This window comes from Tursiops truncatus, chromosome 1 (assembly GCF_011762595.2).
Source record: "Tursiops truncatus isolate mTurTru1 chromosome 1, mTurTru1.mat.Y, whole genome shotgun sequence".
NCBI lineage: Eukaryota > Metazoa > Chordata > Mammalia > Artiodactyla > Delphinidae > Tursiops > Tursiops truncatus.
In genome coordinates this window covers 72915801-72939529 of record NC_047034.1, presented here as the reverse complement: position 1 = coordinate 72939529, position 23729 = coordinate 72915801, and the positions used below count along the sequence as shown (strand labels likewise).

General features: G+C 53.7%; 1 protein-coding gene across 3 annotated transcripts; it reads left to right on the top strand.

The window, feature by feature from the left end:
- The first annotated feature begins 766 nt into the window (after positions 1-766).
- ATP8B2 (ATPase phospholipid transporting 8B2) lies at positions 767-23471 on the top strand. Of its 3 annotated transcripts, XM_033858129.2 has the most exons (29): positions 767-944; positions 3401-3468; positions 4213-4395; positions 5701-5759; positions 6123-6236; positions 6357-6455; positions 6729-6790; positions 6892-6964; positions 7244-7314; positions 7575-7654; positions 8901-9059; positions 9275-9363; positions 11225-11421; positions 14160-14368; positions 15230-15273; positions 15532-15697; positions 15991-16179; positions 16332-16447; positions 16536-16700; positions 16785-16896; positions 17035-17140; positions 17263-17407; positions 17585-17768; positions 17914-18137; positions 18408-18491; positions 18829-19074; positions 19229-19367; positions 21010-21140; positions 21397-23471. In XM_033858129.2, the coding sequence occupies exons 2-29, from the start codon at positions 3438-3440 to the stop codon at positions 21673-21675; spliced, it is 3756 nt and encodes a 1251-aa protein (XP_033714020.1). In that variant the 5' UTR covers positions 767-944; positions 3401-3437; the 3' UTR covers positions 21676-23471. The 3 variants fall into 3 exon arrangements, with proteins under 3 accessions (XP_033714020.1, XP_033714022.1, XP_073663085.1); XM_033858131.2 differs by lacking the exon at positions 4213-4395; XM_073806984.1 differs by having other exon boundaries at positions 3401-4395.
- The last annotated feature ends 258 nt before the right edge of the window (positions 23472-23729 follow it).

Here is a 23729-nt window from a genome sequence, read left to right as displayed (position 1 = left end):
CCCGGATTGGGAAGGCTGCGGAAATCCGCAGGATCGTGGGGGCCGACCATCTAGTGCGGGGCATAACCCAGGGGACTTCCTCCAAAGCTTGGTCCCCACTGCCTGACTCCTTGCTCTCGTAACCTCAGCGCCGCCCGCCTTTCCGCTCACTGGGGCGCCTCGCAGAGATTCAGCACCCCGCAGATAGTAATTAGGGGTACGGGGAGCCGCCTCCACCAAGGGGGCGTGGTGGGGGAAAAAAGGGAGGGCCGCCGGAGGAACACAGGCATGCAAGCGCCTGGAGACTGGGAGAGCAAGCGGGAGAAACTGACGCACTGACCCAATACCTAGACATTCCGGGCTGTGTCATTGAAGGAAAGGGTGAACAGTGAGATGAGCCAGGGCGAGGAGAGAAGGCGAAGGAACAGAGGGAATGAGCGTAGGGGTAAAGAAAGCTGGTGCGGAGGAAAATTCTCGTCGTTCACCGCTCCCCTAAGTCTCTCACACATTAGCAGATAAACAGAGTTCTTCTGTTTCCTTTTTTTCCAAAAAAAAAAAAATCTCAGCGCTATCTCGCCTCCAGACTTTTTTTTTTTTTTTTTTTTTTACCGGGGATGGATCGGAGAGTGGTTGGGACGGGGATAGCGGCCTCACACCGCGGAGGAGCATCAGAGGGGTTAAGACCCTCCCCCTGCCCCGCACAAAGATGGCGGCTCCCGCCTTCCCTCTCCCTCATCCCTCCCCAAAACCCCCTCCCGCCCCCCGCCCTCTCCCGCCACCTCCGTCACTTCCGCCCCGCCGTGGCCGAAACTGACACAAAGTAGCGGGCCGAGGCCCTGGGGGGAGAGGGGCTGCAGCTGGGGGGGCGGGAGCCCGCGGGGAGCTGAGCCGAGCGCCCCCCGCCCCAGCCCCCGGCATGGGCAGGACGTGGCCGCCGGGGCGGGCGCCGAGCGCTGAGCGCTGAGGTGAGGTTTGGCAAGGCGGGGGCAGCAGCCCAGGAGCGCGGGGCCGGGAGGGCAGGGGGAGATGCTGCTGCGGACGCGGACTCGGGACTGGAGGGGCCGGGGCGGGGGGTGTGGGCAGGGGAGGACAGGGGACAGGGAGTCGGAGCTGCGGTGAGACGGAGGAGGGGGAGTGGATGATTGGAGAGAAGATGGTGTTGGGTGCCTAAGGGTGGGGGAGATTCGGGAGGCCGTCCGCAGGATGGGAGGGTGGGGTGCTGAATGGGCGCGTGGAGACCAGCAAAGGGGCGCGGGAGTGTGGAGGAGAAGCTTATGGAGCAGCGGAGAGGGGAGAACCGGCCAGAGTCGTGGGGGTGAGGGGAGTACCCGGGGTCCGAGGGTTTGGGTGCCTGGAGAAGGGAGTTTGGGGGTGGTAGGCGTTGTCTCTGTAAGGTGGAGGTCTCTGTGCGTGAGGAAGACCAAGGGTGCAAGGCGAGGTGCTAGCTCTGGGAGTCCAGAGCTGGGGGAGAGTCCTGGGTTCTGTCCTTGGCCATGGAAAGTGGCCAGGCGTTGGTGGCAAGTGAGCCGGGGGTCTTGGATTCCATTCTCTTCTGTTTCCCTGACCTGCCCATAAATATCCCTGCCAGCTTCCTCTAAAAGAAGGGGTCAGGCTTCCTGGGTTTGGGCTGGAGGGGAGCAGGGGCCAGGCCTAGAGGAGGAGCCGTTTTCCTCCATGGAGCATTGCCTTCTTCCCAGAGCTGGCTATTTTTATCCCAAATGTGGCTGCAGAGGGGGCTGGGGCAGGGTGACGGGGCAGAGCCACGTGGCTAATGGGCCTGGGCTCAGAAAACCCAGGCTGTGTGAGACTGGGAAGGAGAAGTGAGAGAGGGTCCCTGTTCCCAGGTCTCACCCCTCCCTTTCCTTCCCTATTATGGCACCCCAGAGGGGATGAAGTCTGGGGCCAGCCAGCTTTCAGTCTCCCCAGGGTCTTAGAGGTAAAACAACTTTCCTGGTAGGTGTCCAGACTCCTGACAGCCTGTGCGGCTCCTTCATTAACTCTTTCTTTCATAGGAGTCAAACCCAGATCTTCAGGCTGATAGTGTTTCTTGATTGCCTCCCTCCCTGAGGGCGGGGCTGGCTATGGAACTTGTGATGCCCACCCTTGCATCCTCTCTTTTAACCTCTCCATGCCCCACCCTCCTATGACTCATACTCTAGACTGGGTGGAGACCCTGGCTGGGGGCCCTGTAGGAAGGCTTGGCATCTTGAAAACGTGGATGAGGTTTTTCTTCTTCCCTTGGTTGCCAGGGTTGGGGAGGGTCAGAGAGGAAAAGGACTTCTGGCTCTAGGTATATGCCTGACTGGGGTTCAGGAAGGGAGTCCGGCTTAGTGAACGAAGAATTGGTGTGGGTGACAGGGCCTTGGCCATAGTGTGTAATTATAGAGGCTGGGCAGACAGACAATTAGTATCTCTTAGGGCTGACAGGCTGGCAGGGTGTTCCCAGGAGGCTGGAGACAGGGGAACCAAGGGGTAGGAAGGCTTTCCACCCAGACAAAGAAAGAGGAGGTGGACAAGAGGACCCAGGACCTCGCTGGCAGCTTCCTTTGAGCTAAGCTGGGATGAGGCTCTGTGACCCTGTCTTATAGGCCAGGGCTTTTACCTTTTTAGGTGAGAGGAAGGACATGGGGAGATAGAAAGAAGCAGAGGTCCATCTGACTGATGCTCCCTGAGCTTTCACCCAGTGCCAGACTGACTGGACTAGGCTTGGGGTGAGAGAGAGAGGGAGATAGGGATGACTCCCCAGCAGGGTTGAAAAGACCCCTTTGCTGGCCCAGAAGGGCAGCTAACCCAGACTGAGAGGAAGTGGTTTGGGGACTGTGTGCAGGAAATGAAGGCCAAGCCTCTAAAGTGAGCTCCCCTGGAGGAGGTGATAATGGAAGCCCCAGTAATGGGGGGGGGGGATGGGAAGATTATAAGCTTTTTGAGAAGGGTGGGGCCTGCCCACCCTGTTTCCTGATGCTCTGCCAGGTGTTTCCTGGCTCATGTTCCCTCAACCCCACCCTTTAGTGGAAATTCTGCTTTCCAGTAAACACAGGCACCCACTCACTGCCACCAGGAGGGCACATGGGGCATCCATTGTCCCTGGGATGGGTACCTTGAGAGCTGTGCCCCTTCTGTCAATATCTGGCCTCTTCTCTTTGCCGCCTTCCTTTCCCAGCAGGTCTTGGTTTTTGTAAACGGTCAGTCACCTCATGTTATCCAAGGCAGAGGCATTGGGGGAGGTGGTGGGGAAGTTCCCTCTTCTTTCTCAGGGACCTATCAGGGCAGTAAGAGCAGAGTGTTGCTGTGGAGTTAGTGGGGAAGGCTGGGGGAGGGGCAAGGTCAGAACTGGGGAAGAAAACCCTCAGGAGGAGTCTGAAAAGGGGAATGAAGGTTACCCTCAGTTTCCTGACCTCACGCATATGTCACGTTCCTGCAGGGTCTCCCATGGGATTGCTGGGACCTTGCTGGGTGAGATGGCACTGTGTGCAAAAAAGCGCCCCCCAGGTAAGACAGGCAGGAGGCGGGGTCGGGGGGAATCCCTGGGACCATCAAGAGTGGGTGTTATTATGACTCAGGGAGCAAAGGAAGAGGGACGACAGGTAATGAGCCTGAAGGAGGGTAGATTGCAGCCCCTATCCATCCTGGGGGGAGCCTTAGGAAACCGAATTCTTCGCCTTGATTCCCTAAGCTGGGTTCTTCCCCAGGAGGGTGCTGAGTGCCTGCCCCTCACCCCCAAACACATAAACTCTTATCTTGGGGCACCTGGAGCTCCTATTCTGTGGTCTGGGGAGCCCGGGGTGCTGTGTTCCCACCATCTCCTCTCCGTCCTCGCACTTCGTTTCCTCCCCTCATTTTCCCATCCAAGGCCAGGTCCTCCTTGTTTTCCTGAGGGCGGGGGTGGGGGTGGGAGGCGGTGGGATGAAAGCGGTTGCCCCGGACAACGCTGGCAGTCCCCTCACCCGCATTGGCCGGGCCGAGGGAGGCGGGACTCCGTGCTGGCTTTCGCCTACGCGGCGCGCTGGCAGGCTGCTACCCCTGCAGTCGGGGGAGCGGGCGGGGGCGGAGCCCAGGGAGTGCAAGTCGTGTCCGGGGCCACTCAGAGCGCGCTGGCGTCCGCGGGGGACATCGGGGGCGGCGGTGGCGCAGCAGAGCGCGCGGCGTCGCTGGGTGCGGGCGGCCGGGAGGATGGCCGGGGCTGCAGGTGGGGCGCGCGCCACACGGCCGGGGCTCCACTCTGAGCTGCCGCAGCTCCGGTGCCTCCCTGGGGGGCCGCCCCATCGGAGCCGCTGAGGCCGAGGACAGACCGACAGACAGACCGCCCTTCCCCCGCTCAAACTGGGATCATGACGGTCCCCAAGGAGATGCCCGAGAAGTGGGCCCGGGCCGGGGCTCCCCCCTCCTGGAGCCGAAAGAAGCCCTCTTGGGCGACAGGTAACAGGAGGCAGCGACTGGCAGCTCTCCCGAGCCCGTAATTTACCCCCTTCCTCCCTCACATTCGCTTGTCCCCGGCCTCCCCCAGCCTTCCCTTGTCCTCTGCAGACTCAGAGATCCTGACTCCGAAGCGTTTGGTCCCTGCCTCTCCTTTTGCATGGTCTTTGGTGACTGCACAGGCACTCAGCCTGAGGGGTCCCCTCTGGGGAAGTTTTGGGAGTAAAGTGACCACGCAGGGAAGGAGCACTCTGGGTAGGCAGAGGATGCTTCGGTCTGAGGTTTTTGTTACTGCAGTGTGCTCTGCAGGGGGCTTGGGAGGGGGTGAGGGAAGGCGTCTGGAATGCTGCCTTTGGCTCCAGGACCGGTTTGCATTATGTTTACTGCCTAACCAGGGTACCCCCTTTTTCAGCCTATGGTCCTGACCACGGGAGATGGGCTGGAGAAGACTTCCTAGGACAGCCCCATATTCTGGGACCTGAACTTGGTGCCTGCAGTCCCAGATATGTGGGTGTTCAGAATAGGTGTAGTTCATTTGTCATTCAGTGACAGATGTGTTTTTTAGGGGAAATATGTGCAGATGGCACAAGAAAGGTTACGCTTAGAGAGCAACTGCTTCAACTACATCCCATTCCTCCCTCTTTCAATTTCTGTCTCAGTCTGCATGACCCATATCCCTGACCAGCCCCCTTCAGCTCATACTGAAGATGAGCTTTGAAATAAGATGATGTCATTGTGGGCCAGTCAGAAGCCGCTGCTGATGACATGTGACAAGCAGAGGCTTCTGTAGGGGGGACTGCACGTGGGGCTGGGATGCTGCCGCAGAGCAGTTCCAGGGCACAGTGACCCTCTGTCTTGCCACCCACCCCACCCACTAGGTTAGGAGGAGGGCAGTACCGTGGCTTGATCTGCAGGGGTTTCCAGGAGAAGGAAGCTTGGTGTCTTCAGCTACTGTTCCTCTGGAGATACCCAATGCCGTTAATTCCTACAGCATTAATTAAAGGGATGGGGGAGAGAAACTGAGTGTCCCCCCAGTGGAAGACCTTGATGGTTGTTGGTGAGGAAAGGAGAAGGCATCTTGTCCTGAGAATGTAATACCTGCAGAGCCCAGTGGTCAGGCTGGTGGTGAGAGGTGGACTAGAGGGAAGAATTTAGTGGCACCTCAGGTGTGGTGCTAACTCCTTAAAAACTGTGTGCTGTGGAAGGAACCAAGGCCCCTCAGTGGAAAACCCATAGAGTGGGGTGGGCCTGACAAGGTGTTGGGCCAGGCCTCAGTTTGCTCCTGACTGCAGCATCATTCTGTTGCAGAAGAAGAAAGGAGGGCGCGGGCCAATGACCGAGAATACAATGAGAGATTCCAGTATGCGGTAAGTGGCTCTAGACCACCTGTGCTCTCCTCCTGAGTCAGAAAGGGGAAAGGTGCATCCCCTCTGTCCTAGGCTGGGACACAGGGCTGACTGCTGGGAGAGTGCTTGAGGGAGGGGAAGGCAGCCTCCTCGCCACTCTCCACCTGCTGTGTGCTGAATTTTTCATGGCCTTCACCTGTCAGTGAAGCAGGATACATTGACCCCGTGAGACTCTCTTCCCTCCTCCTCTTTCGCCCTCCCACACCTCTGGTCACTGGCTTTTGGGGACAGAGGTTTGGAAAGTGTGGACGGAGGAGGCAGCCTCAGTCTCATTCTGGGTTGGGGTTGGAGGCTGCCTCATTATCTTTTCTCCCACTGCCACAGAGTAACTGCATCAAGACCTCCAAGTACAATATTCTCACCTTCCTGCCTGTCAACCTCTTTGAGCAGTTCCAGGAAGTTGCCAATACCTACTTCCTGTTCCTTCTCATTCTGCAGGTAAGTGACCTGCGGTAAACCCTTTGCAACTCACAAAGCGATATAAAGTCAAGGAAGAGAAAGGTCTAGGGGAAACGAGGACGGGGCCTCGGAAGCATGCCTTTTCTTTCCTTTTTTCAGTTGATCCCACAGATCTCCTCCCTCTCCTGGTTCACCACCATTGTGCCTTTGGTTCTTGTCCTCACAATCACAGCTGTTAAAGATGCCACTGATGACTATGTGAGTTGTTTTCATTCTTATACCTTTTTCCCACCCCCCACCCCACAACTCACTTTCCTCCACCCAGCACAATTCCTCAGTGACCTTGCCATTCCTTACCTGGTCCAGCTAGATCCATGATATCTTGGCCAAGAGTAGGGAGGGGGAGTCAGGGAGAGAGTAGACCTGTGAATAGGTGTAGACAAGGTAGTACCCAGCATGCTCTGCATTCCACTGATCATCTAAGTCCCTCGGAGCGGGAGAAGGTGTCTTACCTTTCTTTCCTCTCTTCAGTTCCGCCACAAGAGTGATAACCAGGTGAATAACCGTCAGTCTCAGGTGCTGATCAATGGAATGTGAGTGCCTGTTGGAGACTGAGGGCCTTGGGGAAGAAAGGGGTCCCCTGGGAACTTTTCTAGCTACTGACAGCCTTTTCTCTATCTTCTCATTGCCTCAGCCTCCAGCAAGAGCAGTGGATGAATGTCTGTGTTGGTGATATTATCAAGCTAGAAAATAACCAGTTTGTGGCGGTAAGGGACAAGGTGCCCCTCTAGGCCTACAGTGCTCTCCCTTTACTTTGGCAGAAAGGGATGAGTCTTTCCTGATTGACTATTGCCTCTTAAACACATATGGGAGGAAACTTTCTTGAGTGGGAAGCTTCCGTGTCATATTAATATGCCTCCTTTCTAGCCATTCACATGCTTGGGACTAAGCAAACCAAGAGTGCTTAGTGGAAGGAGGGATCATCAAAGAGTCCATTGCGGGTGGAGGATTGGGTCTTTGGCCTTCTCACTAGGTTTTCTTTCTAGGCGGATCTCCTCCTCCTTTCCAGCAGTGAGCCCCATGGACTGTGTTACATAGAGACAGCAGAACTCGATGGGTAAGTCGCATGCTCAGTGTCACACATCTCCTTCTGCCTCCTTTGGGGTAACAAGCTTGTTTTTGAAAGAGGTTCCCAGGTCTGGGCTCTGTACCTTTTGGAAAATTGATGGGTAAGAAAGCCTTTGGGGTGTGTAAAAGAATTACCTACCTAGTAATGCCTGCAGGGGGGCGGGGTGGTGGTCCTCCATGGTCAGGTGCCCCCAGGTAGAGTCTAGAGGAAGGGAAGGGAACCAGGCCTCAGGGACACTGTCCTTCCAGAGAGACCAACATGAAAGTACGGCAGGCGATTCCAGTCACCTCGGAATTGGGAGACATCAGTAAGCTTGCCAAGTTTGATGGTGAGTAATTTTGGAGAAGCAGCTTTCAGGTAGAGGAGGTGGGTGGGTTTGGGGGTTTAAATTGTGCCTTCTCTTTTTGGCTTCTTGTTCCTGTGATTATGCACCGCTCTGGACTTTTTTGGGTTTTTGGGGGGCAGGGGTGTCAGGAATGCCAGGTGGCTATCCTTTACTTGTGAATTGATGGTCATTTCAAGAGATCCTCATGGCTGATAGCTCCCTCCTTGCTGTACATGTTGAAATTCAACTTATTCTTATTTCTTATTTGTCTCAGAATAATGATATATGCTCCTTCTAACAAGACAAACTATGTAGCATGTATAAGAAAAAGCCCTCCTTCCCTCCAATTCTAGTCTCCTTAGGTAGTCATGTTAACTGGCAGTTTAGTGTGTATTCATCCACACTTTTCTCTGTTTATACAGACACGTGAGCATAAATCAATGGGATCATACTGTACTAAAATCTCTGCAACCGCCTTTCTGTACTTATTAAATTCATCATAAGTATCTTATCATGTCACTATGTAAAGAAATTTACATCATTCTTTTTCATAACCCTATAATGTTTCATAGAATTGATGTATTGTAATTTGTTCAGCTCTCCCCTGACTATTCAGTTGTTTCCAGTCTTTTGCTCTTCAAATAATGCTTCAATAAAATTGTTTTGAGCTATGCTATCATTTTTTTTTTTTTAAATTTGGCTGTGTTGGGTCTTCGTTGCTGCACGCAGGCTTTCTCTAGTTGCAGTGAGGGGGAGCTACTCTTCGTTGCGGTGCACGAGCTTCTCATTGGGGTGGGTTCTCTTGTTGTAGAGCCCAGGTGCATGGGCTTCAGTAGTTGTGGCACGTGGGCTCAGTAGTTGTGGCACGCAGGCTCAGTAGTTGTGGCGCATGGGCTTAGTTGCCCCGTGGCATGTGGGATCTTCCTGGACCAGGACTCGAACCCGTGTCCCCTGCATTGGCAGGCGAATTCTTAACCACTGCGCCACCAGGGAAGCCCTATGCTATCATTTCTGTAGAATGAGTCCCCAAAGTGGGATTACTGGGTCTGAGGATATGTGTACTTTTAATAGGAGTTCATGCTGCTTCATTCCTTTCCCAGAAAGTTGCATCAGTTCACACTCCCACCAGCAGTGTGTGATGGGCTCACATCCTAACACCATCTCCCTGCAGCTTCTTTTTCTGTGTTGCTGTCTTGGGGTTAAGCTACAGACTGCACCTTGAACGGGGGCACTCTTGTCTTCTGTTCAGGTGAAGTGATCTGCGAACCTCCCAACAATAAGCTGGACAAATTCAGCGGAACCCTCTACTGGAAGGAGAACAAGTTCCCCCTGAGCAACCAGAACATGCTGCTGCGGGGCTGCGTGCTGCGAAACACCGAATGGTGCTTCGGGCTGGTCATCTTCGCAGGTGAGCCTCCTAGGGCCCAAAGAAAGAAGGGCGAGAGTTGCTGCCTTCACCCTCCCGCAGGAATGTGGGAGGAGGCTGAGTGGGCCCCGGATCCAAGCTTCTCATCCAGCCAGTGTCTCTCTTCCACCCTGATGTCCTGTAGTCTGTGGACCGGGGCAGAAGCCCAGAGGCAGATTTGTTATTTGGCTTTCCCAGCCCTTCGCATTCCTTTCTAGGTCCTGACACTAAGTTGATGCAGAACAGCGGCAGGACAAAATTCAAGAGAACAAGTATTGATCGCCTAATGAATACACTGGTGCTCTGGGTAAGGCTTCCCACATGTGGTTTCTGCCTCTGCCCTTCTGGTTCTCCCTGGGCGGGTCCCTTTACTTCCATCTCTCCTCTCTGGTCAGTAGTCAGCCTTCAGATTTTAGCTTTTAAAGCCACTGGCAGGTCAACCACTCAAAGACAGTGTTTATTTCAGGCTCTTTTTGGACTTGGAAGATGTTATTTAAAAAACCTTAGGAACGTGCATGAATCAACAACTTAAAGAAAGTTAAAACAGATCTTCCCTTCTCTGGATTCCAGTTATGATGGTGACTTAGTGTAGCATGTGACCTTCTGTTTGCTTTGCCAGGGACAAGGAGGCCTTCATGGGGATGGAGAGCGAATTAAAAGAAAAATTTCCATTTGGAGGATGGATAGCAGGGTCTTTTCCCCTGACTTCCAAGAGCAAAGGATCCCAAAGGAAAAGTTTCTGTTTTAGTTTTTGGCAATTCCTGAATCCTTCTCTTGTTTGGCTAGAAATTTGAGCTCCTTGTTGGGCTCTCCTCCCCTTCTTGTGCTCCCACTGCCTGCTGCCTGCCCCCCACACGCCAGCTTGCAAAAGCTGGGGTCAGCCTCTGGTGAGACAGTTTCCTCCCTGGCCTTGAAGGGTTTGCAGAAACCCCAGTCTGAGAGACTATCAGGCCAAGGCTTGCATCGCCCCCTGGTAGTCCTTGGGCATCCGGATGGTTCCTGCTTTGCTTCAGAGCATCCAGAGTGGAGGCAGCTTTGAAGATAGATGTCTGAAATCACGCAATGGTCTCAATTTTTTTCTTTTAAACCACCAAAACTTTCTTATGATCCTTCTTCAAGGACTCCAAGCTTTATAAGTTTTTTGACTATTAAGAAATCTACATTTATGAAGACATAATTTGTGTCTTGGTTAAAAGACTTTTTTTGGCAATCTGTATAAGATAATGAACATTACAGAAACTTGGCATTTTTTTAAAAAAATATTTATTTATTTATTTATGGCTGCACTGGGTCTTAGCTGTCGCATGTGGGACCTTTAGTTGCAACATGAGAACTCTTAGTTGTGGCATGTGGGATCTAGTTCCCTGACCAGGGATTTAACCTAGGCCCCCTGCGATGGGAGTGTGGAGCCTTAGCCACTGGACCACCAGGCAAGTCCCGGCATTTTCGTTAGCTTGTAGAGGCTTAGCTCCGGTAAATGGGTGATTTCTAATAAGCTGCTTTGGTATGTTGAAAGTAACTCACCCCCACTCTTACCATCTTTGAGGTCTCCCAAATGTTTTAGGATGTCAGAGTGGGAGCTACACAACCATTTCAGCCCTCCCGGCATACAGTTGAGAAAACATCGTGAGAGAAGGTCCACGTGATGGTCAATGACAGACTAGAACCTGTCACTAGTTCTGGGTGCTTCCCACTAGAGCATGCCACCATTTTAAAGATGCCTGAGGGGCTTCCCTGGTGGCGCAGTCGTTGAGAATCCACCTGCCAATGCAGGGGACACGGGTTAGAGCCCTGGTCCGGGAAGATCCCACATGCCACGGGGCAGCTAACCCCGCGAGCCACAACTACTGAGTCTGCGTGCCGCAACTACTGAAGCCCACATGCCTAGAGCCCATCCTCTGCAACAAGAGAAGCCACCGCAATGAGAAGCCTGTGCATCGCAATGAAGAGTAGCTCCTGCTCGCCACAAATAGAGAAAGCCTGTGCGCAGCAACGAAGACCCAACGCAGCCAAAAATAAATAAATAATAAATAAATTTATAAAAAAAAAGAAGAAAAGATGCCTGAGCTTTCAAGGGCTCAGGGTACCAGTGGTGACCTTCAGAGATGCACTTGGTTTTGAGGGCTTCCTAAGTGGCAGCTTAGCCTCTGCTTCTCATTCCTCTGCAGATTTTTGGATTTCTGGTCTGCATGGGGGTGATCCTAGCCATTGGCAATGCCATCTGGGAGCACGAGGTTGGGACACGCTTCCAGGTCTACCTGCCCTGGGATGAGGCGGTGGACAGTGCCTTCTTCTCTGGCTTCCTCTCCTTCTGGTCCTACATCATCATCCTCAACACCGTCGTGCCCATATCGCTCTATGTCAGGTATGTGCTCTCTCTGCTCTGGGGTCTCTCCAGGGAGCTCAGGTGGTCCCTTGGCAAACTTCTGTCTTCTGTGAAGATGAAATTCTCGAGAGGGAACTTGGGGTCCTCTCCTTCCTGTGCTGTGAACATTTTATATTATCTGTTTATCTTTTTGTACAAAGCAACCTTCACCACAGTTTCCTGGTACTTTGGATTGTATTAGAATAAAAACCATATTGATTTATTCAGCACATATTTATCGCATGCAGACTTTGTGCAAAGAAGCATGCTAGGTGCTGTGGCACAAACAAAGATGTATTAAGAATGGATTTCCTTCCCTCCAGGAGCTTCAGTCTAGTAGAGGGAGATAAATCTGAACATGTTATAAAACAAAATGGGAACTAGTGCTGTAACACGTTCAGTGTTACCCTTATGTGTAAAGCAAGGGGACACAGTTGATGTGTAATACAGCCTCTGCCTTCAAAAGCAGCAAACTGGTAGGGGAGGAGAGATGCAAACAGTGTAAGACACTGAGCTACCATGCATCCCACTGAGATACCACAGAGGCACAAAGTGCCGTGAGGGTTGGAAGAGCATTACTCCCCGCATAGTTAATCAGAGAGGACATTTTTGAAGAGGTTGCTGGTGAACTGAGCTTTGAATGGTGGCAGGGATGGGTGAAGGTGGAGCCTGGAGGAGAGGGCTGGAAACAAAGGCACAGAGATAGGGACCTTGGAATGGTTGGTCCTGGGACAGTTTGGCAGAATCATGGACTGTGAGTGGGGGGCTGTGAGACAGAGAGCTGGAAACATAAGCTTGTTCCCTATTGTGGAGGGTCCTGAATCTTTGCCAGTGGACTTTTACTTAGTAAACCATTAAAAGGTTCTTAAAAACTAAAGAATGCTTTAGGAAGTGTTGGCTGGCAGTGGCGTACAGCATGAATAGGAGTAAGAGGACATCTAGGATGTTTGCAGGAAAGAGAATGTTAACAGGGAGAATGAACAGGAAGGGCGGGGGGATGCAGGAGGAAGAAAGAATGGCAAGAAGAGAGAAGATATTTTTGTATTTAGCGCCTTGCACTTGAGATAAGAGAACCTATGACTTTTTTTAATTTATCAAATTGTATACTTTATTATTATTATTATTATTTTGGCTGCGTGGCTTGTGAGATCCTAGTTCCCTGACCAGGGATCAAACCCAGGCCCTCAGCAGTGAAAGCGCAGAGTCCTAACCACTGGACTGCCAGGGAACTCCCAACCTGTAACATTTTTGAGGAAATGCTTTACAGAGATGCTCAGACCTCTTCCCATATGTTGTTTTTTGTTCACATAGATTCCCCAAATAGTCCTCAGATCTCCCCACTAGCCACTGAGTCCTAGTGCTGTTGACAGTGAGTAGGAGATAAGGAGTTTCTGTGCTGAGGGTGGACAGTGGACAGGGGCTTTTGAGCATTAGGAGGAGACTCAGAAGGCCTGTGGTTTAGTCCTGCCTACTCAGTAGCCACGTGACCTCAGGCGAATCCACAGTCCCTTAGGGCCTTGGTTTTCTCATGTAAAATGGGAAGAATTTTCATTTCTCATGTAAAATGGGAAGAAGTTTCATTCTCTTAATAGGGACATTTTGATATAAGATACAAAATTGGAAAATACATTTTAAAAATTAAATTACTGTACGAATAACGGGTGGTAGCATGTTCATCATTATCATCACAACTCTGGTATTTCATTACTATTTAAAGGTTTTCTTGTTTCCAATCTGATTTTTTTTTTTTTCCACCTTTGGACTTTGCTGACTTTGTTTTGTATCACAAGTTCACTCTAAGCCTATGGTAGCTGCCTGAGAAAGTTTCTAAGTGTCATCAGGTTACAGTGTGTGTTTGCGGGGAGGGTGGAGAGGGGACGCGTGATCAGCAGAGTGGGGCAAAGGCCATTCAGGCATTTCCAGCCAGCTCATTTTTTGTGTGGTAGCTGGATCCTGACAGCAGCCTCAGTCAGGTTGGAAGCAGGGTTCCAGATGTGGCCCCATTGCTTGGCTGTGCTGGACCTAAACATGGGGCCCTTTCTGAGATGCTAACAGTCCAAATCCCAAGGGTAATGCCTAGTAGAGGATGATGCGAATACACCTTGGGATGCCGAGAGCCCCGTGCCGTTGTAAATTGGTGTTATTCCCCAGACTCTTGAGGCCCCGCTTCCTTCTGGAGTCAGCATCTCAGTCTGCCCCGCCTTCTTCCCAAACACCCCAGGTCAGGTTGTGCAGCCCAGAGCCGGGCGGAAGGAGCTCGCTCGCCTGTGTTCGGGCAGCAAGGCACGGGCTCCAGGGCCTCCTCAGTTTCCTCTCCCTGCAGGGACGTCTGTGTGCCTGTGGCACGCGCAGCACCCTCATTATTTCTTTTTCTCTTTTTTTTTTCTCTTCCTTCCCTCTTGCACTTTCTCTTGTTTTCTCTGCATGGTTTCTGTATTATTAGTCCTGAGGTAAGAACTGGTCGAGTGCCTTGTCCGCAGTCCCCTCTCCTCTGCCTGTGCCGTCTGTCCCGCCTGCCCAGGCCCTTTGCACCTTTTTTTGTCTGGAGAGCGTCAGAGGGTCAGGGTCGGGGACCCCCACCTTTAGGCTCTCCTTGCCCTCCCCCACCCAGGTGTCCTTGCCCAGGTATCCACTCCGTTCTTGTTTCTCCCCAGGCGGAGGGCCTGCAGCAAAGGCCCGTGGGGGTGGGGTCCCCCTCCCCTTCCTGCCCCCAGCCTCACCTCCTGTACCCTGTGCAGCGTGGAGGTCATCCGCCTGGGCCACAGCTACTTCATCAACTGGGACAAGAAGATGTTCTGCATGAAGAAGCGGACGCCCGCGGAGGCCCGCACCACCACCCTGAACGAGGAGCTGGGCCAGGTGGAGTACATCTTCTCCGACAAGACAGGCACCCTCACCCAGAACATCATGGTCTTCAACAAGTGCTCCATCAACGGCCGCAGCTACGGTATGGCTGCGCCTCCAGGGACCGAGGGCTTGCGTCTCGCCTGAAGGATTGTGCTACTGGGGCTCCCACAATTGTCTTGATGTTTGGGTTTTACTTCTTTCCTACCTGGGTCTGTGGGACTTGAGAGGGTCTGCTCTGCGCCCCGGGTCAGGAGGTAGACACTGACAGTGCTTCCCCTCTCCTCTGCTGGTGCCCTCACCCCGATCCCAGCTCCAGGCAGTAGGGGAGCTCCTTGGCTGTTTGAAGAGAAGCCCAAGACACTGGCCCCTGGGCACCCCAGCCAGGTTGGACCTTGTCAGCCCTGCTGGAGTCTAGACTCTCCCTGTGTTGCTGTCCAGGGCCCTTGTGAGTCTCTGGAATGTGACCATGGCCTTTCCAGTGTGGCCCCACTGCAGTGGCCTTGTGGCTGGGCTGCTGGGATGGCTTGGGCAGGGTGTGTGGGGTCTTTTATGCAGAGTAAGCCCCTCTCCTAACTGCTTTCTCTACTAACCCAGGCCCCATGGCCAGTGTGTGAGGCTTTGTCTGTTGTGCAGGCCTAAAGAGTGAAAGGCACCCGAAGGGGCCTGGGAGGCCTGGGGACGTGGGTGTGGAATTGGAGCTGTCCTGGGGGGGGGAGCTGGAGCGTGGATGGGGATGGAGAGCAGTGGGTGTCATGGCTTTCAGTCCTGGGGTTCTCAGGATCCAGGGTGCCTGCGCCTCCTGTCCTTTGAGTCAGCTGTGTGAATCTGGGTGACATTCACTCAGCGACTAGGGTTGCGGGTTCCAGATGCCTGTGGGGGTCCTGTGCTGGAGGCTTCTCCCCCTGCTCTGCGAGATCTCGAGCTCTGATGGTGCTCCTCCTTCTGTCCTGGCTGTGTGTAGGTGACGTGTTCGATGTCCTGGGCCACAAAGCTGAATTGGGAGAGGTAAGGTCCAGACCCCATGGTGATTGTCTGTGCCAGTTAAACACAGGGTGCCTGGGCAGGGTTGGTGTGGTTAGGAGTGATGTGTTGTCTGGTCAGGAAATGGAAGCTGCTTGGAGGAAATGGTGTTCTAAGGAAGAGCTGGTAGCAGAAGTGGGAATCTTGAGGTCCACAGTGGTCAGGATCTTGGTGAGGACAGCTCCTCCCTGGGAGGCAGCCTCGTGACCCACCCTTTCCTGATCACACTCTTACCTGCTCCAGAGGCCTGAACCCGTCAACTTCTCCTTCAATCCTCTGGCTGACAAGAAGTTCTTATTTTGGGACCCTACCCTCTTGGAGGCTGTCAAGATGGGGGACCCACACACGCACGAGTTCTTCCGCCTCCTTTCCCTGTGTCACACCGTCATGTCAGAAGAAAAGAATGAAGGTGAGGGACTTCGCTGGAGGTCTAGTGGTTAAGCCTCCACGCTTCTAATGCAGGGGGCACGGGTTTGAGCCCTGGTCAGGGAACTAAGATCCCACATGCCGCATAGCACGGCCTTAAAAAAAAAAAAGAAAAACGAAGGTGAGCCGAGGAGCTGGCTTGTGTTCTCCCCCACCTGACTTGTGCCTTTGGGCTCGGGCTGTGATCGGCAGTGTGGCTGCCTGGGGCTTCCTGGGCGGGACACTCGGTTGAGAATAGGGCCACTGACACCACCTGTGTTCTTCCTTCCCACCCAGGGGAGCTGTACTACAAAGCCCAGTCGCCAGACGAGGGGGCTCTGGTCACCGCAGCCAGGAACTTTGGTTTCGTATTCCGCTCTCGTACACCCAAGACCATCACTGTCCACGAGATGGGCACAGCCATCACCTACCAGCTGCTGGCCATCCTGGACTTTAACAACATCCGCAAACGGATGTCAGTCATAGGTGAGGCCGGGACGGGGGTGCGGGGGGCATTCAGGGGCAGCATGCAGACCCGGGATGGGTGAGGTGTACTGGGTGACCCTTGATGTTTTAAGGTTGGGGGGCTTCACCTGCCTGAATTTTTCTGGGACGTTCTCCCCCCGCCCCACCCGTAGTGCGGAATCCAGAGGGGAAGATCCGACTGTACTGCAAAGGGGCTGACACCATCTTGCTGGACAGACTCCACCACTCCACCCAAGAGCTCCTCAACACCACCACTGACCACCTGAATGTAGGCATGAGGAAGGGAGCCCTGTGGTTCTGCTACTCGCGGGGTGGTGGGAGGGGCTGGGGGCTGACTCTCCTGACTCCTTCTCCAGGAGTATGCGGGCGAAGGGCTGAGGACCCTGGTCCTGGCCTACAAGGATCTGGATGAAGAGTACTACGAGGAGTGGGCCGAGAGACGGCTCCAGGCCAGCCTGGCCCAGGACAGCCGGGAGGACCGGCTGGCCAGCGTCTACGAGGAGGTTGAGAGCGACATGCTGGTATGGGCCGCAGAACGGGCCAAGGGTGGGCAAGGAGGGGTCGTGCCTGGACTCTCGTCCCAGGGACCCTTGTGGTATTTTCAGCTGCTGGGCGCCACGGCCATTGAGGATAAGCTTCAGCAAGGGGTTCCAGAGACCATCGCCCTCCTGACGCTGGCCAACATCAAGATCTGGGTGCTGACAGGGGACAAGCAAGGTGAGAACCAGCAGGGCCGAGGAGATTGCATCTGGACACAGCCCCATGGAGTCCTTGCATGAGCCTGGGGCATCGGGCTGGCAAGTGCGCTGACCTTGTCAGGGGCCTGTCCAGAGCTCCTGCAATCTCTCTTGGTAGAGACGGCCGTGAACATTGGCTATTCCTGCAAGATGCTGACAGACGACATGACGGAGGTGTTCATCGTCACTGGCCACACGGTCCTGGAAGTGCGGGCGGAGCTCAGGTAAAAAGGCCCGGGGCAGGTAGATGCTCTGCAGTGTACCTGGGGGTCGGGCAGAGGTTCCCCGATTGGGCTTGAATCCCTGCTCCTGTCCTGGCAGAACACGGTCTCGTTTCCCTTCACAGGAAAGCCCGGGAGAAGATGATGGACTCGTCCCGCACTGTAGGCAACGGCTTCACCTACCAGGAGAAGCTTTCTTCTTCCAAGCTCACTTCTGTCCTGGAAGCCGTGGCTGGGGAGTACGCCCTGGTCATCAACGGGCACAGCCTGGTAAGTGTTGTCATCCTTCGCTTCGGCAGTATCTTTTCAGAGAGCGGCTCTTAGATCTTACCATGTTCCCATTTCCCTGGACTTCGGGGGGCTGTGGTCTTACAGGGACTTGGACGAGCTGACCCCCAGGTCTCTCCTGGAGAAGACTGGGGCTCTCTCAGCACTCTGTGTTCCCAGGCCCATGCGTTAGAGGCAGACATGGAGCTGGAGTTTCTGGAGACAGCCTGTGCCTGCAAAGCTGTCATCTGCTGCCGGGTGACCCCCTTGCAGAAGGCACAAGTGGTGGAACTGGTTAAGAAGTACAAGAAGGCTGTGACCCTTGCCATCGGGGATGGAGCCAACGATGTCAGCATGATCAAAAGTGAGTGGACTGCGTAGGTGTGGCGGCTGGGCGCTGGGGAAGGGGGAGGGGCCCAGGGAGGAATGATGGGGGAGGGGGCCAAAATGTGATGTGAGTCTGAAGGGTGTGGCTGTCTTCATCCTCTTGTCATCTCTTGTCTCTGCAGCGGCTCACATTGGTGTGGGCATCAGTGGGCAGGAAGGGATCCAGGCTGTCCTGGCCTCCGATTACTCCTTCTCCCAGTTCAAGTTCCTGCAACGCCTCCTGCTGGTGCATGGGCGCTGGTCCTACCTGCGCATGTGCAAGTTCCTCTGCTATTTCTTTTACAAGAACTTCGCTTTCACCATGGTCCACTTCTGGTTTGGCTTCTTCTGCGGCTTCTCGGCCCAGGTAGTGAGCTCCCCACTGCCCTGACTTACGAATCCTTAAGCTCCTTAAGGACAGAGATTGTATCTGTCCTGTTCATTGCTTGGTCCCCTTAGGGCCTAGCTGTTGTCTGATGCATGCATTTAAAAAAATGCTTGTTGAAGAAGTGGAGAGGGAGTTCCAGAAAATTCCTTAGGCCTCCACATATGCCACGTCGGCTGTCTTCCTCCGCCTGATTTGTAGTGAAGAAAGACTGCATGTTCACTCCTCTCTCACTCCCTGTTCTCCTTCCAGACCGTCTATGACCAGTATTTCATCACCCTTTATAACATCGTGTATACCTCCCTCCCAGTCCTGGCTATGGGGGTCTTCGATCAGGTATGGGGGAATTGGATGACCGGGCGGGCTGGGGAGAAAGACGTTGCTGCAAGGGAGCCACCTGATAGTGGTAGGCTTGTGCCCACTGCCTGTGGTCCCTGGGAAGGCAGTTCTGTGAGCTGGTCAGGGTGTGGGTGGTTCTCCCTCTCAGCCACACCTGACCTGTAACTCCCCTGGGTTGCTGAACAAAAGATGGATTGGGGGCAGCTGGCTTGAGGTCGGATATAGCTGTCAAATTTAGAAAAAAAGAGGCAGGGGGACAGAGTCTGCCCTTGGCCTTCCTGAGTTAAAGCGGCACCTTCTGAGACTTCCTGTGCCGCTGGCCCTCCGCACACAGGATGTCCCGGAGCAGCGGAGCATGGAGTACCCTAAGCTGTACGAGCCAGGCCAGCTGAACCTCCTCTTCAACAAGCGGGAATTTTTCATCTGCATCGCCCAGGGCATCTACACATCTGTGCTCATGTTCTTCATCCCCTATGGGGCGTTTGCTGAGGCCACCCGCGATGATGGCACCCAGCTGGCTGACTACCAGTCCTTTGCGGTCACCGTGGCCACTTCGCTGGTCATCGTGGTCAGTGTGCAGGTAGGAGGCAGTCCGGGAACTGGCCTCCCCTCTGGAAGGGGTGGGGCTCCTGTCCTTGGGGTGCACTGGGCACTGCAGTTCTGTTCCTGGGAGGGGGGACTGGGTTTGTCGGGGGGGGGCTGCTCCTTCTGCCTGTAACAACTGCTTTTCGCAGATTGGGCTGGATACCGGCTACTGGACGGCCATCAACCACTTCTTCATCTGGGGCAGCCTGGCGGTTTACTTTGCTATCCTCTTTGCCATGCACAGCAATGGGCTCTTCGACATGTTTCCAAACCAATTCCGGTTTGTGGGTGAGTGCCTGTGGCTTCCTCTTGCATCAGTGAGGAACCACAGTTGTTCTGGGACTAATGGGGTAGGTAGGCATTTATTCAACACTCTTTATGTGCCAGGTATTCTGCAGGGTGCTGTCGGGATCTAGTTGTATCCGACCCAGGCCCTGCCCTCAGAGGGTCTCCGTATCCATGAAAATGAAGAACAGCCCTGCCAGGCTACAAGGGAGGCGAAGGGGTGGCAGGCTTCATGGTCAGCAGAATGACTGTTTGTGGGGTGGTCAGGGATAGTCCCCCAGAAGAGGCTGCTGAGGGTGTAGCCAGGACTGGGGAGCCAGATTCCAAGCCAGAGAGCTGGAAGTGTGAAAAGGCTGTTTATTTCCAGGAAATAGAGAGTGCTCCAGCTAGGGTGGGACAAGAATACCCTTTGAGAAGCAGTGGAAGAGAGGCTAGAAAGGCAGGCCATTTGAGGAATCAGAATGCCAGGCTGTCAGGTGTGCACTTGACTTGCCAGGAGCCTCTCTCTTTTTTTTTTTTTTTTTTGAGGAGAGAGTGGGGAATGGCATCAAGGTACAAGGGTCATCAGCAAAGCCCTTTTGAGGAAGAGACATTGGCACAGAGAAATCTGAATAAAGGGAAGGAGTGAGCCATGTGCCTCTCTGGACAGGAACAGCCCAGGAAGAGGAAACAGTGATATGGAAGCCTTAGGTGAGGGCTTGTGGGGAGGTCGTCAGCAGCAGAGGAGCTGGGGGAGTGAAGGAAACGAGGTTGGAAGGTATGGCTGAGGCAGGAGGGCAGAGATGAGAATCAGTCCAGGTAATTTAAGCCTTTATAGGTCAAAGTAAGAACTTTGAATTTTAATCTAAATGTGATAGGAAGCCATCATCAGAGGGTTTTGAGCAGGGAAATGTCATAAACTGATTTATGTTTTTACAGGATCACTCTTACTGTTTTGTGGATAATAAAAGGTAGAGGGCAAAGGTAGAAACAGGGAGACCAGCTAGGAGGCTATAGCAGTAACCCAGGTGACAATGATGGTGGCTTGGAGTCGAGTGAAAAGTGGTGGAATGCCATAGATATTTTGGAAATGGAGCCAGCAGATTGGATGGGGGCCTGAGATGGTGGGGGTAGGCACCAGGCTGACTCCGGGGCTTTTACTTGGAGCAGCTTAGTGGGTGATGGCATCTCCTGGGCTGGGGAAGACGTGGAGCAGATTGGGGTGGAGGAAACAGTAGTTCACTTTCAGCCGTGTGAAACCGAGGTGCCCGTTAGATGTTCAACAGAGATGTCAGGTTAAGGCAGTTAAAGAAGTAGGTCTGGGGACTTCCCTGGCGGTCCAGTGGTTATCATTTGGCGCTTGCACTGTAGGGGGTGCGGGTTCGATCCCTGGTTGGGGAACTAAGATCCTGCATGTCGTGCAGCCAAAAAAAGAAAAAAAAAAAGACAAAACAAAACAGGTCTGAAGTTGTTTTCAGAGTTTGGAGCTAGAGTCCAAGTTGGAGATAAATATTTGGAGAGCAGAGAGAAAGAGAAGCCAGGGATGACTTAGGTTTTGAGACTGGGGAAGTAGGGCTGCCAGAAAAAGAAATGGGGAACTCAGCGGGGCGGTGCTGCCCTTGCACCTGCTTTGTGACTCCCAAGGCCCCGACTCCTCTGTTCCCAGGTAATGCCCAGAACACCCTGGCCCAGCCCACCGTGTGGCTGACCATCGTGCTCACCACAGTCGTCTGCATCATGCCTGTGGTCGCCTTTCGGTTCCTCAGGCTGAACCTGAAGCCGGATCTCTCAGACACGGTGAGAGGCCAGCCTGTCTGCTTTGGGGGATGGAGCTCGTGTGTCCGAAAGCCCTTGGGCTTAAATACGCCTGTGGCTGCAGTTTCTGTTAAGTGCGTGGACGGTTGTCCTCTGCCCTTCCTGGGTTCAGACAGCCTGGGCAGTCTTGGAGGTGCCCGTGCCTGCCCCATCCCAGGCGCTCTGGGGCCCTTCCCTGAGGTGGTGTCTGACGCTGCCACGCTGACGGAGGCTCCTTCCCTCGTGCCTCCCCCGCCAGGTCCGCTACACCCAGCTGGTGAGGAAGAAGCAGAAGGCCCAGCACCGCTGCATGAGGCGGGTAGGCCGCACGGGTTCCCGGCGCTCCGGCTACGCCTTCTCCCACCAGGAGGGCTTCGGGGAGCTCATCATGTCTGGCAAAAACATGCGGCTCAGCTCCCTGGCGCTCTCTGGCTTCACCACCCGCTCCAGCTCCAGCTGGATTGAGAGCCTGCGCAGGAAGAAGAGTGACAGCGCCAGCAGCCCCAGCGGAGGGGCCGACAAGCCCCTCAAGGGGTGACGGCTGGGACGGGGACGCCCCTTGCCGGTGATCAGCTCACGCAGGGCTGGCCGGCCACCAAGAAGACAGCATCTCGGAACTGCGGGTCCTCATTCCTTGCCCAGGTCCTCATCCCATCTCCCCTGGTAGACTCTGTCCTGCTGGTCCCACTAGGAGTGGCTGGGGCATCCCCAGCCCAGGGCCCTCCTAGCAGTTGGGAGGGTGGAGGGGGCCGGCCCCAAGGGCAGAGCGGGGGCTGACCAGCCCCAGTGGGGGATCAGATGTGGAACCAAAAACAGAAGAAAAAACTGTGAGAGATTGTGTCTGCCCCTGCCCTGCCTGGGAGCCCACAGGGAGACTGTAATCTCTGTATTTTTTTACTCCCACTCCCCAGAGGGGCCCCAGAGCCCCTGTTCCTGAATTACACAAGAATGTATCATGCCGGGAAGCCAGAGACCTGCTGGGGCCCTCGGCCCCTCACAGTGTGTGTGTCTCTCCTTGATGTGTGTTTGTGTCCAGTTTGGTTTTGTCTTTTTTATTTGGCAAGTGGAGGAGGCCTTTATATGACTTTTATGTTGTGATTGGTGTCTTAACTCTCCTGGGGAAGAGGAGGCTGGATAGATGTGGAGTGGTTTGGGAGGGGCTGGTGCCCACGAGGGACAGAGAGGCTGACCAGGGAGGGAGGTGCCTGTCAGCCACAGGGTGCAGGGAGAGTATACAGGGGTCTGCTCCTGTCTCCTTCCTCACCTTGAGAGTGCAGTGCTACCCCTCCTCAACACACGCAACTCCTGGATTCCGTAAGTCCTGCTGGTATTGGGCTGGAGCCTAGGAAAGTGGCCCTGTCCTTCTCAGTGACCCAAAGCTGGGTGTGAAATGTAGTCCTAAGAACATTTTCTTTCATTTTAAATTTAGACCCAAGTTCACTGGCAGAGGTCTGTTCTGACTTTCCTTCTCCCTCCTCGTTGGTGTTTTCCGGCGCCTGAGGTGGCCCAAAAGGGGAAGCTGAGCACCATGAGATGAGGCTAAAGGGGAGCTGACCTCTACTTCTCCCTCTGGTAAAAGAGGTCCCACCCGCTCCAGGCCCAGCACGCGGCAGGATCTGGTGGGGTCCCTGTACTGAATGGTGGGGAAAAGCAGAGGAGGCGGCTGCCCCGTGCCTGGCTTGGTCTGGACAGCAGAGCTTCGGCTTGCCTGTCCTTCCTCTCCGTCATCTACACCTAGGAAGCACTTCCCCAAATTACGTGTCTCCCAAGTTAGTTGCTACCAAACCAGTCTTGGGCAGAACTTTTTCCTTGTCTTTGGTAGTGGAGAGGGTTACTCAGGAATGGTGTGGAGCTGGGAGTGGGCTATGTGGGAGTCCCAAGGGAACTGGAGGTGGGCTGCGTTGAGGCAGGGTGGGGTGGGCAGGGGATGGGGGCGGGGAAAGCTTGACAGGGAAATTCTTTAGGCCACATGGTTTACAAACCCAACATCATGTCTGTTTGTGTGTCTCTCAAGGTGAGAGTCTGATTTTTATACCAAAGAGGAAATGATTTTTTTTCATATTTTGTTTGTCTATATTATATAAATATAAATATATAAATATATATATATATATAAATATATATATATATATATATATATACAGTTATATATATATTATTTTTTTGGTTCTCTCTCGTTTTTTAGGGAGGGAGGAAAGTACCAAGTTGCAATGAGCTGTAATTAAGGAACATTCTGTATAATTTATGACACATTTCTATACTTGCAAAAATGATATCATTTTATGGATATAAGAGAAAAATGCCTTTTTATAAAATTCCAGTTTCTGAGAAGTGTGTAATTTGTCTCTTTTCTGATGTTTAACCAAGACTGGTGGTAAAAGTAAAGACAGATAGAAACTGTTTCTTAAATGGAACTGAGTGGGTAGATGTGGGCTGAAGTGGAGAAAACAGAATCTGACTGGTGCGGAAGAGCACCTCCTCTGTTTGCACACCTTCTGGTATCTGAGTTTCAGCTGGAAGATGGGGCAGTGGGCGGGACTGAGGTGGATCACAGGGACTTTGTGTTCTGCTGATGGCTGGGTGCTTAGGACC